This window comes from Alosa pseudoharengus, unplaced genomic scaffold, assembly GCF_046254945.1.
Source record: "Alosa pseudoharengus isolate Yale_2024_CS ecotype anadromous, Long Island Sound unplaced genomic scaffold, YU_APseudo_1.1 YU_APseudo_1.1_scf_22, whole genome shotgun sequence".
NCBI lineage: Eukaryota > Metazoa > Chordata > Actinopteri > Clupeiformes > Clupeidae > Alosa > Alosa pseudoharengus.
In genome coordinates, this window is record NW_027468680.1 from 23249035 (window position 1) to 23265468 (window position 16434).

Here is a 16434-nt window from a genome sequence, read left to right on the forward strand (position 1 = left end):
AAGCGGGCTGAAATGGAAAGTTTCCAACCGAAGACTGATTCTGAAAACGCGAAATGAACTGCCCGTTATATGGCACACTGCAACTAGAGAGACAGAAGAGATCACACTGCACAGAGGAGGTATGTTTCACAATTTCAATTTGTTTGAAATTGTCAAAATTGTGAAACATACCTCTTCTGTGCAGTGTGATCTCTTCTGTCTCTCTAGTTTAGTTTTGTTTTCTTGTGGTTTAGGTGCCAGGCATGTGGAGTTGCTGACTGGCCAGACTTTTGACACAGATTTACCTCCATAGCTCTGCCCCGCCCCGCAATCGGCCCACACTCGGGATGACCTAGAGAGGGAGACAGAGAGACAAGACAACCCACGCGCCACAGCGTAAAACAGGCAACACAATATTAATACTAGCAGCATCTGCATAACACACACACACACACACACACACACACACACTATGTTCCTGTTGGTCCAGGGTGTACCCAGTTTGTGTAAAACCAATGAAAAGAGCCATGCTCCTACCTGTGCGTACGTGTGTGTGCGTTGGTTTGTTTGTTTGTGTGTGTGTGTGCTTGCGTGCCTGTGTGTGTGTGTGCCTGTGTGTGTGTGTGTGTGCGTGCATATGTGTGACACAAAGTTTTAGAAGTTTCGATATTCATATGATTATTCTGTTATTGTGGAGAGATTAGTAAAAACAGCGATGAAGGTAATGAATAGAAGAGACTACCCATCCCTTCAATCCATTTTTGAAAAAGTGATGGTAAACCAGGCACACAAAATTCTAGATGACCCAACTCATATTCTCCATACCGAATACGAGCTACTGCCATCAGGGAAGCGGTTTAGGGCCATTAGCTATAAGAGCAACCGTTTTAAGCAGTCCTTCCTCCCTACGTCAGTGGCTCTACTGAATAAAACAAGGGAAGGAAGGAAACATAAATTTTAGTAATTTTAGAATGAGATTGTTGTCCTGTTTGTATGTGATTGTCGTCCAGCATGTATGTGATTGTTGTCCTGCTTGTATGGGATGTTGCCCTGTGATTGTTGTATGTGATTGCTGTTTACGGTGAAGGCACTTTACAGCCCAAGACAAATTTCCCCTTGAGGGACGATAAAGTATATCTTATCTTATCTTATTCCAAAACCTGAAGAAATTAGATTCCTGAAAAGAAAGATCTTTGATGTATCCTCAGGTGGGTAAGACAGCTAAAGTTGAGTATCGTCCGCTTAGCAGTGATAGTCAAATGAGACAATGATCTCACCCAAGGAAGTGATGTAGAGAAAAGTCGGGGCCCTAATACTGATCATGAAACTTTGATACCTGTCCCTGCCAAGACACACTGAATGAACCCCCTTTATTTTACGCCCTTTAAACGCCCTTTATGCGATTAAAAAAATATTAGCCGTAATAATACATTAATACCCAATATAATAAAACCATATCACTGTGAATATGCTAGAGACAGGTTTCCAGATTATTTTTTTAATCTGCAACGGATTCCCAATGCCTGCTGTGATGGGGAAGTGGATTCCAAAGCTTAGGGCCAGTATGATGGTATACTTTTTCTCACATGGTGTTGAGGTTCATGTTTGGAATTTTGAGTAGACCTGCTGAGGAGGATCGCACGGGTGTAATTGTACAGCAGGTCAGTGGGGCCAGTGGGAGCATACTTGCGTAGGGCTTTATTTACGAGCTGCACATAACATCACATAGCCAATGACCTGGTCTATTTCAGTGGGCATTGTAGTGTGCATTCTTTGGTTGTATGAAACAATAAACCATTTTCCTGCGAGAGAAGGCAGCAGCCCTGATGCACCCTATCTACAGGTGTGCAACACTTGTGCTCCAAATTGTATTATACATTCAGCAGACACTGCATGTTTTTGTGATCCTTATTTTCTCACTAAAATTGCATTGAGCAATATCATTTTGGATATTTTAATTGAACTCCTCTTATACAAAAGTTTTTTAATTTTCCAACTTTTGTTTTAGAATTTTAGAAGCTTTCCTAGAACTTCATTGCATTGGTTGACTGACCCAAAGACAAAATATGTGGTTTAAAGTGGGAAGTCAGAGAAGATCAAGATGAGAGCCATGTAAACATGCTTCAGTTTCATAGGATTTCCCCCCTGATTTCCCCCTGAGTGGCCCTTCAAGTGAAAAAAAAACACTCCCTCTGTTTTTTTTGTTTCTGTTTGATGTCTTCAGACCAGCCACTGAGGGCTTGGATGTCTTGGAAATTGTGGTAATCAAAACAGACTGATTGTGATGGATCACATCCGCCGCTGTTTGTGCCACGTTTGTAATATTGGGGCAGCAACTCTCTCTCCATATATCCTCTCACCTCTTTCTAATATGGTTTGTCTTGCACACCATAGTTACCTAGAATCCACCAGTACAGCAGATTCATTACCCACACAAATGACTGAATACTCCACATCTACACTGGAGTGGTGGTATTCAGCAAAATCTCTTAGTCTAACTGTGTTCCAGTTCCACTTCAGTGAGTGGCGCCAGATTCATTCCACTGCCACGTGGGGCACTTGCCTCAAGCTGCTCTATTCCTCCTGCTGGTATTCAGAGTATTCCCTTCAGTCCCTGCAGCGTCCAGAAATCATTTCAAACTAATAAAAGACATTTTTGTCTCCAAGTATTTGTATGACTTAAGCTCAAGTATTCGTGTTCAATTGGTAGATTATAAGCAGTAAACGATCTGATCAAAAATATCAAATCACTAAAGCCAGTTCAAGTTGGTATATTTTCTTTGTTAGAAGTATATTTTTCCCAAATACATTCTAATGATAAATCATTCTTCAAACCTGCTTTTTAAACTGGCTCAGCTACCTCTTAATACACAGCTGTTTAGTTGGGAATGCAGGCAATTGTCAGTGTATTAATATGAAAGTCGAAGAGTTTAAGGAGCTGGCCCAGGACATCTTACAGTAGTTGTCAACTAATGAGTGTGTGTAATACCTTAAAAGGCAGCACGAGGGAGCCAATCTCAAGGTAGAATTTGAGGAATGAAGGGCTCCCTGAAATCTGCATCTCCACAAGAGGGCGCACCACACACACCATGTGATCACATGTATGGAACAAGAGTCAGAGCGGTTTAGGGTCCTTAAGCCAGAGATGCAGGGCTCTCTCTCTCTCTCTCAGAAGGCCTTTCTGAAAATGGGATTAGGTGACAGGTCACAATTGTATTAGTGCAAGGTGCAGTGAAACTTCACAAAGCCTCATGTGGTATGGATGACTCACAGACAGACGTGATGCTGTCATTAGCCGGAGAGAGGGTGGGTTTTGCTGGTTCATGATTCATACGCCTGCCCTGGCCTAAGGGCCAGGAGAGGAACGAAAAAAAAAAGCAATACACACTTTCATTGTGCTAAACTGGTTAGGTGGCAAAGGGGAGATGTCAGAAATAGCCTCAGCAATAATACTTAACGGAGACATCTGAAAATGCATGGAATGTATATATACTAAACTCGCCATTCAAATTTGTTCTTCTTTACCAGCTGTCCACACAAAAATTATGTGATTATTTATTGTTTATGTAACTCACTGACAGAGCCAATGACACCGACACTGACATCAGGGGCAATAATAAAGGCTTAAGTTATTGCTTCACAACCAAAACCACTTGAATTAATCAAAAATGCATTAATAACCATGCAATTACAATTAATCACACAGAATTTTATTATCATATATATTCATTCATTGTATAAAATAAACATATCACAATGCCTTCAAAATATATGCAAGAATTGCAGGATCATACACATGATCTCTAACAGATTTGGCACAATTTGAATGATAAAAGGTATATATCAGTGAATACAATGTGTGTGTCAAGGAGGTTGTAACATCATAGGCTTCCTGTTTGTGAAGCCTCTTTGTACTGCATAGTTTAAAGAATTATTTTCATCTTGATGTTTTTGTTTTATTAGTTTTAACTGATATTATAGTTTATGCTAGTATTCCAATTAATTGTAGTATCTGTACTGCCTGTTTTCTTTTACAAAATAATAACAATTGAATGTGACCTATAAAGTAAAGTAAACGTTTTCTTATATCAATGAAGGCTTCTTTTTTGTCATTTTATAAAATCAGCCTACCCACTACAGAATAGTTTGTCATGATCTTGTTACAACAATAAGACCAAACTCAGGATTTTGTTTTGAGACATAAAAAACCTGGATTAGGCCTGTGTCTGTGGTAACAGCAGCAGGACAACTCAGACAACAACACATTAAAACAACCGAGCCTGAGGATATAACGCTCCATATACTGTAGTATGGAGCATTCCTATTAAAGCCAATGCTAAGATAAAGTGCATACAACACCAATCCCCTTAAAGATAAAGCATACACAAATCATATCATTAAGAGATGAACCGATGCTCTGTCCTTCAAACCTTCAAAATCTTCTTTAGATATGTCAATCAAAGGACACATATAGCGCCAATCCTTTAATAATATATAGTGGCAATTTCCAAAATGCATCTGTACACTAAACATTTTCTCTTGTTCATGTCACTCTGAGTGTGCGGGTTGGTTCTACCAAGTCCTTAGGAACCAGTGCTTAGGAACTAGTGTTAACATACAAACAAAGCATAACCAACCAAAAGCATTCGTCAGCAAATGGAAGATCCCCTTTTGTACGGTTCCTCAGTTGTAGGTGACAAAGTTAGCCGGGAAGATCCCCACCTTCCCTCTCAGCTGGCCTTCCCACCAGTCGTATTGGGACTCGGTCTTCTGGAGTACCGTGATTCGGTCCCCAACGTTGAAGCTTAGGTCCCCGGGCTGCTGACCCTCAAAGGCATGCGTGGCTGTGACGACCAAGGTTCCACTCGATGCAGGACCTGTGATGATACAGCACAGCATAGCAGTGCATGTCAATGCTGGTCCGACAAAGGTGATTACAATGGCAGATACCTCGTTTGGTGTAATTGCACTTCATTTTCAATCACTCAACATAAACAATAAAGCCAATCTATGAGGGATTTGTGTTTGTTCGCATGTATGTCCCTGAAATCACACATCTTACAAATAAACCAATACAGTATATGTAAACCATATTATAATTGTCAGGTGATCTCTATGAATTCTGTGGATATGGCATTTGACTGAGAGGGATATCTCCCCAAAGGCAGATAAGACCATCAAATCCACTACATGAGCAGTTACAACTGCTTCATTGTCCTCATGTCAACAGGTCACACTGACTCAACAAACCCACAGCATCCCAACAAACCCACACAATCCCACACTGTCCCACAGCATCCCAACAAACCCACACCATCCCAACAAACCCACACCATCCCACAGCATCCCAACAAACCCACACCATCCCAACAAACCCACACCATCCCAACAAACCCACAGCATCCCAACAAACCCACACCATCCCACAGCTTCCCAACAAACCCACACCATCCCACAGCTTCCCAACAAACCCACACCATCCCACAGCATCGCAACAAACCCACACCATCCCACAGCATCCCAACAAACCCACAACATCCCAACAAACCCACAGCATCCCAACAAACCCATCCCATCCCAAACGAAAAGAGTGCTCCCTCGTCTTCAGCACACTAGATGGCAGTGTGAGCTCTGTGTGTTCATCTTACAGCAGGAGATCCTCACGGCCACGTCTGAGATTGAGATCACCAAACTGGACACAGCAGTAGTACTGGCACCATTCAAAGGGAAGCACTAGCATCACTTTCATTCCCATCACTCTTCCCTCTCTAGCACTGAGATTCCGTACATGATTCACTCTTCTACTTTCATTCCTATTCATGTGAAACGGAGTGCTGATAGTCATGTATAATGGTTTCCTCTTCCAGTTAATAGATTAATTGCCTTGTTGGAGGGCTCAAATATCAGAACTGTAAACTTTTGCTTATCATGGCTGATTTGATACTCCAAGTTCTTGCCAATACTGGATAAACTCAGTTTAGTTCACATGACAACTTATCACTTGATTACAAATCATCTTTGACAGACATCTAATACCACGTTATCTCCGGAAAAGCATGGAAAAGATAGATGATGACAAGTCTAATTTATGACAACGTTATTATCACCACCATCCATTCTGAACCATTACTAAGTAATAAAACAAAAGGCACACTAATGAACTGTCAACGGAAACAGAGTGATGTCACCCAACACCCAGCCAGTGGAGTACATGCACCTGCGTACATCTGTTGTTTTTAAGAGTCAGTGTGCCCAAGAGGGGGATGACAGTATTTCCTTTCATGTGCAAACAAATGAGGAGGAACTTCCACTTTCATCAATACCAATGCATAACCGGAATACAAGGGAAAGTCAGTTCCTGTGTGTATTGATTCTCTTTAAATCAATCAATCGATCAAGACATAAATATGAACTTGTAAATGAATAAGCTATACATATATGGGATAGTTACATCCTATTTCTGGGAATGATCTAAAAGCTGACGGTGAACAGAGCACACACAGAGAGCCATGTGGAAACATACTACTCAAACAGGTGGTCAAAATTGTTCCCTCGCAGAGAAAGAGAAGCATATAGACAAATGGGACACAGCGGCGGAGGTGGAATGAATTTTCTCCTTCTTGGCACCCAGTCCATTCTCCGATCTCAAAAAAAAAAAAAAAAAACTCCCAGGACATGCCAGAAAATCTCCAGTCGGGCAGTCCTTCACTCTTAAACGCTTTTGACTCAAATCCTAAAATAACTGCATTGAGTCTGTGTAAACCTCATTCCCCCGGCCACCGCCAATGCAAGACACAACAAGCAGGCGATTTAGACGACTGGGAACCCAAGCCAGGAGGAGCCTCTTCAGATCTGTCAGGTTTTTTTTTTCCAGTGTGTTTTGGCAGCGTGGAGACACTCGAGCTATGTGGTTTTCTGCTCGCACACGCAACCTTACAAAAAAAAAAAAAAAAGTGACAAGCCTCTGACAAGATGAGGCCCAAGCCATTGCCTGACAGCTCAGCGATTAGGAGCCTTGTGGCATGACTAGAGAGAGGAGAGGAGTAGGGGAGTGAAGTGGAGGAGAGAGGAGGACAGGAGAGGAGAGGAGTGAAGTGGAGGAGAGAGGAGGAGTGGAGGAGAGGAGAGAGGAGGAGTGAATAGGAGAGGAGATGAGGAGAGAGGAGTGGAGAGGAGATGAGTGGAGGAGAGAGGAGGAGTGGAGTGGAGAGAGAAGGAGTGGAGAGGAGGAGAGGAGAGAAAAAGTGGAGAGGAAGGGAGATGAAGAGAGGAGTGAAAGAGAGGATAGAAGAAGAGAGGAATGGAGGAGAGGAGGGGAAAGGAGAGTAGAGGTGGGGAGAAGAGGAGAGAAGAGGAGAAGCTGCTAGTGAGCTTTCACGGAGTGTAGCCAGAGGAGTGTCCTGTTTTATTTTTGATCTTTTTAAATGTGGTGCCATGGAGAGAAGGGATGCCCACTGGCTTCAGAGAGGAGACACAGCAGGAAGGGATCCAAAGTTAAAGAAGACTGACCCAATTTCTCCAAAAAGTTCCCATCAGATTTCTCATTAAAAAGTAAATCACAGTTGCTGTAAGTGAGCAGGGCGATGACCATATGTGATGCCCCTGAGTCTAGGTAGGTACCCCTGGCCTTTGAATACACTTTGTCCATGCTGCAATAATCTGTTAGCTACTGATTTGCATCGGCGACATCTTACTTGTATCCATTTTAAAGTGAATGAGTTTTTGGATCAATCATCTGTTACTGTGCAATTTTACAGACCAGTAAGAATCACTCAGTAACACTGAGGGCATGCAGGAGATTGCTCAATGAAACCACAAACCCAGTTTTCCTCTATTCAGAAGCTTGTGTGGGTTAAAACAGGTTAAAAGCCAAGAAGCCTGGGCGTCAGTCCCAGATATGCCAACAAGATTGCTGCAAACCCCGGAAGTCATCTGATGATTCAAACACAAAAAAGAGGAAACTTTACACTTCCCCTTTCTCAACCCCCCCCCCCCCTCCCACCGCCTAAGAACAATCGCTGCATTGGAAGCGTGCACATCTTTCCTCATGGCAGCTCCCAGGGCCAAGGATGAGTGTTAATTACGACAGCCTATAATGACCCTGTGGGTGGCAACAAATGAGACTCTGTTGAGAGAACGTTTCATGATCCCGCGCCAAAGAGGGAGCGAAGACGAAGCTGTTGAGAAAACAGCCCGACTACAGGAGGCACTGAGAGGGTGGAGGTGTGTGGGGGGGGGGGGGGGGGGTTCTCGCATTTGCACACAACACAGACTCTATGGCAACAAACCTATTGCCACAGCCATAAAAAAGACAACCACCTCATCACAAGAAGTAATATGATGACTTAATCATCTGTTGGTTCTCTCACTTCCTGGGAAAAGGACAACAATGCCAGAAATCAGTAAAAGTGAATCTGACAGCATGAAAAGAGTTTGGACATGTGTAAAAAAAATGTGATGGTGTGAATTGGAGCTGTCTTCAGTCTAAAGTGACGCATGATAAGACTAATGTACCAATGTACGTACAGTACAAAGTTGAAAGTCTAGCAGTGGAGGAATCCAGGTGTTGCTCTACAGTACATCACCTTGAGAGTAAACACTGCTGGCAATAATGCAGTCTACACTCTCACTGACTGATCTGTGTTTCATGGAATCGCTAGTGACCATATCTGATTGGACACTGATGGAGAGAGACCACATTGTTGGAGGACCTGAATGAACTGACCTGCTCGTGCTGAGAGACACTGGGTAGATATAGACAAGGAGAGATATACTAACATTTCATTCAAAATGCTACTTAAAATGTTGACTTTGAAAGTATCATTAAGGAAACCTGTGTAAACAACCAATAAAGATCATTTCAATATTTAAAATGCTAAATGCTCAAAATGATACCAGGAAAACATACTTGTAATGTGTGCGTACATGTTGATCCGTTTGCATAAATAACGGCAATGCCTGAGGCGGAGCGCTGAAGTGCCCATCACTTTCCAGGGGCACAATCTGATCATGGTTTGGGAGATTTCCATTGGGGTAGGAGATTTGTGTTGCATGCTTGGTCAGTAGAGGATTCAAGGGCATTTATTTGAAGTAAGCGTTTGGCTCTTTATGAAGCCATTCATGACAACCACACTTCCCAATGCTGTAATCATGCATGAAGTATGGCAAGGGTAGTGGCATAGTGCTCACCCCACTCCAAGATGCCAGGTATCACTTAGGTAAGGAGCTGCCAAGGGGCTGAATGGTTCAACCCTGGCACATTTCTAAGGGTGTTTTCACAGTGACTTTGTGATTCACTCAACTGGAACCATGCAGCAGGCAGATTGTGACCTCTTTAGATCTATTTTCAAACTCTTTCATTTAAAGAGCAAAGACATCTGTCCAAGACAGACATGCAATAATAGCAAATTTATTTTTCTTTCTTTTTCCCATCCCCTTGCTTTCTTCTTTAAAACAGGGCCTCTCTGCACCACAGTAATACAGTACAGTCCTTGAATTTCCCCTTGTGGATCAATAAAGTATCTATCTATCTATCTATCTGTCTTTAAATCTAGCCCAGCTGGAAGCGCAAGCTGGAAGAGTTTAGCTCAAATGTTCACCTCGCTGCACATACATCACACACTAAACAGGGCGTTCTGTGGTACCCAGGACACGAGAGAGAGAGAGAGAGAGAGAGAGAGAGAGAGAGAGGGAGAGAGAGAGAGAGAAAGAGAGAAAGAGAGAGAGAGAAAATACCCTTTTGCACTGTAGGGAATTTTTACAGTTCCTAGAACCCATTTTTCTTTGCACATTCGGACAGCATGGAACTGGGGATTATTAAGTTCCTCTGACCACAGTTCCTATTGAGCTCTTACTTTGGGGTATGGTCTCTTCCCAGGGCTTAGAAACCATGTCCATGACTAATATGCATGCCAAAGCAGCAGAAGCGCCATGTTTAATTTTTAATAATTCAGCTTCTGTTTAAATTTGTTTAACATAAAAACTATGAGAAGGCTGCAGAGGCTGACTACTGCCACGTGACAAATGCCTTCTGGACAGATGAGAAGAATGAGTATGACAGCCATGCTGATTTTTTCTAGTTTGTCTTCAGTAGCTCATTACTTTATGTTCATGTAATAATTGGGCTACTAACATGTGTTAGGTCATCTCAGAGTTCCTACTGTGTCCGAAACAGAAAAAAAGCCGTAGGAACTGTGTAGTTGTAGCCTCTCCAGTTAGTAGTTAGCAGAAATGTGTTCTTAGAACTGTTGTGTCTGAATGCGCCTATAGAGAAAGAGAGAAAGAAGGAGAGATGCTGGATCCGGAGCAAGGAAGCATGACAGGATATGATGTCTGAGGGGGCTGAGGACGAGGACATGCATGACAGGATATGACGTCTGAGGGGGCTGAGGACAAGGACATGCATGACAGGATATGACGTCTGAGGGGGCTGAGGACAAGGACATGCATGACAGGATATGACGTCTGAGGGGGCTGAGGACAAGGACATGCATGACAGGATATGACGTCTGAGGGGGCTGAGGACGAGGACATGCATGATGGGATATGATGTCTGAGGGGGTTGCGGACGAGGACATGCATGACAGGATATGATGTCTGAGAGGGTTGTGGATGGGTCCCTGGGAGGAGGTGATGCTCTGCCACAAACATGAACAGACAAGACCGGAAGGCCCCCTGCCACACATGCGGACACACACACACACACGGGTGTATGAATGCACACACATATGCATAGACACAAACTCACACGCACATAGGGGTGTAGGATAGAGAAACACATACACTGTCTCTCTCATATGCGCGCACACACACACAGACACACACCGATCATCCTCTACACTCGTAAATGGCAAACAACTTGCTTGTTATCTTTGAGGTAAACTAGTCAATCTGTGTTTTCATTGCGCCGACTCAGTACCATGCTCAACCACTACTTTGCTTTACAAAAAAGTTCTAAAAATACAGCAAGCATGATTTGCTCACATGAGGTTTAACGAAGGGTGCAGAATGACTCCATTTGTAGAAAAAGCAGCGTCATCCTACAGCACCTAACCTTAAACAGCTCCCCTGGGAAAGTGAATGTGGCAAATTAGCCAGATGAAAACATGAAGCTGAAACCTGAGAGCAGTCTGTGGTGAAAAAAGAAAAAAAGACAGTTTACTTAAAAATGGAGGTCTCCCACATAAGTGAAACGGAGTGGTTTAGGGTGGGACGTGAGTGAGTGAATAGGATGCATTTGTATATGTTGGGACTTGCCACATGTACTACACTGTGGCTGGTTTATGTTTGTTTCTTTTACCACTTGAAAGGGGCATGCTACGGGGGCCCTCTTACAGCCAAAACACACACACACACACACACACACACACACACACACACACACACACACACACACACACACACACACACACACACACACACACACACACACACACACACACACACACACACACACACACACACACACACACACACACACACACACACACACACACACAGAGAGAGAGAGAGAGAGAGAGAGAGAGACACACACACACACTTTTACAATCGTGGACTCACTAAAATTCATGCAAACACTACATTTCACACACACACACACATATCACAAATATCTATGTTACTAACATCTTACTAACATCTTAACATCTTACTAACATGTCCTCCAGTCTTACCAGCATGTTTTTGTCTTTCACATAAACACACACACACACACACACACACACACACACACACACACACACACACACACACACACACAAATACACACACACACAAATGCTGCATGCCATCAGAGGGGAGCATGCGGTAGTGAGTCTGCACGTAGCAGTGCTAGTGTCACTTGTGTGTGGGAAAGTATGCGTTTGCCAGGCTGCTGCCTCCTGACCATGCAGGGACCATGAAGGCTTTTCCTGTCCAAGCACAGATGGGACAAGGGCCAGCCCTGAGCCCTGGCGTCTGGCATGACCAAAACAATACAACTTAACTCCACATCACTCTTGCTCTCTCTCTCACACACATGCACAGACACATGCACAGACACACACACACACACACGCACACGCACACGCACACACACGCACAAATAAACACACACACACACACACATAAGTCTTGGCTCCTACCAACCTCACTGAAGATGCCCCTCATCACCCCATGTTCTTGTATAATCCATTTAAAATCACTGTAAACACACACTTTCTGTCGACTTGACATAAAAATAAACACCTCCCCTCTTTGCCCGTCCGAGAAGACGCCATTAAATCGGGTACAAATCACACATGTGCTTATCTCTAAGCTGACTTAATGAGATAAAATAAATTGTTCATCCAGAAAATCTATGCGGTGTCCACAGTGGGACTTAAAGTAATAAACATAGTCAGTGACAACGCATTACAATTAATTGTGCTTTGGGTTTGGTAGGGGAACCTTTGTATATGTATGTATATATGTGAGTAATGAGTATGTGTGCATTTGTGTGTGCGTGCGTGTATAACCATAGTGGTTAAGCAAAATATGCACTAGCGCTCACCTGGTGCACTGTCTCTCCTCAGAACGGATAGGCTGGGGTAAATGGCAGGCTTTGAATCTGTTGAACAACACAAAAAAGAAACCCAATGAAGACGTGATTACTGCCAATTTCAGCATGAACACCAGACAGGTCCAGACTCGACTCCCACACAGGCATTCCGTGCCAGTCATCCGAACCATCACTTTCACCTATAGCAAAAAAGATCCCTCCATCACAGGAATCTCTCGAGGCGGATTACGCACCACAATCTCCCCACTGCCGATTTATGACTAAAAATAGACATGTAGCTAAGAGGCGAACCAAATGTTTGGTCTTGGAGTTCTCAAACATCACGCAACACCTCCGTCACAATGCCAAGCTTTGACACAAGAGAGCAGCTGTCAATAAACATGTGATTCTTCAAACTGATGACAGGGGGCATTAAACTTAGAGAAAAAAATAGTTCCATTAGGTCCATTTCTGCAAAACATGACGAAAATTAAAACAATGCCCAGAGATTAAGTGTTTCTATTCCCGGAGAGTTAAAGTAACGCTCTCAAGCCACTTACAGGCATTTACAGCAGAAAGGACTAGAGATCAACTTATCCCCTGTTCTCAGATGGCAGCAACCTTGTTCCAGTGAACTTGCATAAGGCTGTATATAAAAGCTCTTCCAGAGGTCTTGGACCATTTACACGTAACACCTTACAAAAGTTCCAACTGTGTGGGCATAAGATTGTGGAGACTCTGGGACAAGGAGATGGTGGTTGAAGAGGGAGCTACCTTCGGCCCGGCCACTGTAGCTCGCTCCGGAGCTGGCTGACGGCTTCTGACTGGGAGGCCGAGGTCTCGCTGGAGGGCCACTCATCTGTCAGACCATATGGAGAACAATACAGGAAGTCCTTAGAAATTAGAACACTTAGAAGAAAATAGTCACCAAGAAGAGCCAGAGATGTTCCTTTGGAACACTCTAAACATTGCAATTGTGAAATTTGAAATTGAAAACTGCACATAGTTCTAAGTAGAACCCAAGTTGCCAATTGATATTGAAAGGTGCAAGGCACATTCACTATTACGGACAAAAGTACTAGGACACCTGGCCATTGGAACTTCATGACATCCCATTCTAGATCTATAGGCATAGGGCAGCTTCCACTCCTCTAGAAAGACTTGGATGTTGGAGTGTATCTGTGGTATTCCCCCCCCCCCCCATTCATCGAGAAGAGCATTTGTGAGTTCAGGCACTGATTTGGGATGAGTAGGCCTAGCTTGCAATCTCTTTGCACCTTGCTTATTGTGTCAGAGGATTCATATGATTTAAGCTGGCATAGCTTACATAGGCACTAGGGAGTGTTGCATAAGTGTTTAGATTTACATACAAGTTGGTCCAATATTGCAAACAACTTATCTATATTATATTTTACCATGTCTGCTCGCGGGCCAATTGGGATAGCTTGCGGACCACCAGTAGTCCCCTGACCACACTTTGAGAAACACTGTTCTACACTACCCCAAACTCACCCAACCATGTCTTTATGGGTCTTGCTTCGTGCACCCTACGGCAGTACTGAATTCACTGAGCTCTTCAGAATGACCCATTTCTTCACAAATATTTGTGAATGCAGAGTGCATGACTATGTGCTCAATTCTATCCACTCGTGGCATGATGCATGGGTTATGGCTAAGTGTAAACAAAGTGGAATCTGCAAATGGGGATATGATGAGGAAATGGTGATTTCTGGGCCAATCATATTTCTTTATTCTGACTCATTTGAATTTGCTCTGGCAGATCCACCTGGCCTTCTTCCCATTTACACCAATACTCTAAATACCAAAACACCCAAGAATTGATCACAACTGTCTATCCAGCATGCAGCAAGCTTTATATAATGACAGAGAGGGACCATTGGCACCACGTTGTACAAAACCAATGGCTGTGCTGATGATGTCAGCAAGAAGCTACATGGCCCTGGATTTCTTTGGAATTGAGTAAACAATGGCATTTTAAATCCTTTGTTTACAGGGAAGTTGCTTGCTGTATTTCCGAAAGGCTTCATTAAGAGTTTAATGCACAACTTCATTTTAATTTCATCACTGGTTATGACGCCCTGCAAACTGAACGTGAACTGAGCGTGCCCAGACCAACAACTCATTTGAGAATTCGTCTGCTGTCAGCCAGGCTCATTACTAGCACCCCGTCTAATACACAAATCAGAGAGAAATAAAATAAACTTTCCCAAATCACAGTTACCAAAAAGTAAATATGACATTTTACAATAAAAACATGTGTTAAAGGTGTGGCTATTCGATAACAACACTGTTATTACAAGCATGTACAAGTTATACAAGTAAAACAAGTTGTATTCATTAAAACTGAATAATAGCTTCAGTCTCATTATTTAATAGACACACCTTGTGTGTGTGTGTGTTTGGAGTGCCAGACGTGATTGCTGATGGACACAACACCCAAAGAGACTTTTTTGAAGCATCTCAGTTTTGAGTTTTATATTGACTAACTCTTAAGAAGCCCTTCAGCAGGGAATGTGAACCCTCTAAATATACATCGATGGGAACAGGCCAAAAAGCCTTTTTATCCCAAGAGCACGGAACAAAGGCATCTCCTCAGTACATAAACAGGCCAACTCCTAATCCGTCTTTCTGCCCTAGACCCTTTTAATGCACACTGTGATTCATGGCCGAGATGATTAGGGTCTCTTTCCCTCGGCTTAATCTGCATTACTTCTGAGCTTAATTTAGATTTGATTTTAATAGCTGGGGCCGCCTCGATCGGAAAAAGTTTCCTGTTAGTGGCTGTTACTAACGTCTGGCACCAATGCAGAGCTGAAAAAATAAATAAACAGGACAGCAGGATGGAATATATATATATATATATATATATATGGGGCTTTAGGTGCCTTTACAGATACTTTTCTGTGTGTTTTACATACACACCACAATGCTAGAGGCCCTGCTGGAGGGCAGTCGTGCATGCTTGCTCTGCCAGTCGTTGGTGTACTTCTCCACGTAATCATCCAGTATGGTGTACAGGTCGAACACGTCTGATGGAGGATCCACGTCTCCATTCAGGATGGCAGAGGCCCGGATATCACGTCCGTAGAACCTACAAACACACGCACACAGAAACACGCACACAGTATTTTTTCCAGTGATGCATTATAATCATGATGCTTTTACTAGTTACTGTCAAGAGCCCACATAATGCTTGATAATGCTGTAATACAGGGATTCCCAAACTGTGGTACGCGTACCCCCGGTGGTACGCGAGCTGCTTCGAGGGGGTACGCGAGATGAAAAGGGCTATGGCGCACAGGTGTAATTAAATCTTTTGTAATTAATTCATGAATAAATACATAATTTCGAATCAGGTCATAATGATATGGAAACATGACATTAAAGGATATCATTTATAAACTCTGTATGTGTTCATCAAAAAAAGGGCAGCTTATTAAACATGACGCCTGGAATAGCTAATAGAATGCGTTACTTTTGAATGCGTTGGATGGTCCGTGGTCCGTGGGGGGAAAGTTTTGCTGATATAACAGGTTTTTGAAAACAACAAAAACAGAAAGGAGGGAAGGAGCAAAGCTAAGAGTTATTTCAGATGGGCAAGAAAGGTAACATTAAGCTAGGCTTTACATTTAACAAACTAAAGGTAGCCTAAGTTTAGCCTTTCTAGGCTGTATAGCCTAATGTTGTCCAAACGAATCCTTGTCAGGCGTTGTTGTAGGCCTATTATAAGATATGGTATGTGGATGTATTTAGGCTACTATGCAGGCTACTTTTCATAATCATAACTTTTTAACTGACCAAATGCACGCACCTAAAACCGGGAAACGGACAAATATCGTCGGGGGGGGAGGGGGGTGCGTTACGTTTTTATGTGTTTATGTGTCGGATGGTGGGGGTACGCGAGCCGAGTCGGAATG

At 43.1% G+C, this 16434-nt stretch overlaps 1 protein-coding gene across 1 annotated transcript in view; it reads right to left on the minus strand.

The window, feature by feature from the left end:
- Nucleotides 1-3667: 3667 nt before the first annotated feature.
- The window catches only part of sh3yl1 (SH3 and SYLF domain containing 1), a 30015-nt gene continuing 17248 nt past the window's right edge, over nucleotides 3668-16434 (minus strand). Inside the window, exons 7-10 of the mRNA XM_076299387.1 lie at nucleotides 15440-15608; nucleotides 13271-13355; nucleotides 12509-12565; nucleotides 3668-4856 (exon numbers count right to left, since the gene is read on the minus strand). Of these exons, the coding sequence (XP_076155502.1) occupies nucleotides 4663-4856; nucleotides 12509-12565; nucleotides 13271-13355; nucleotides 15440-15608 (505 nt within the window). The 3' untranslated portion in view covers nucleotides 3668-4662. The remainder of the gene's footprint in view (nucleotides 4857-12508; nucleotides 12566-13270; nucleotides 13356-15439; nucleotides 15609-16434) is intronic.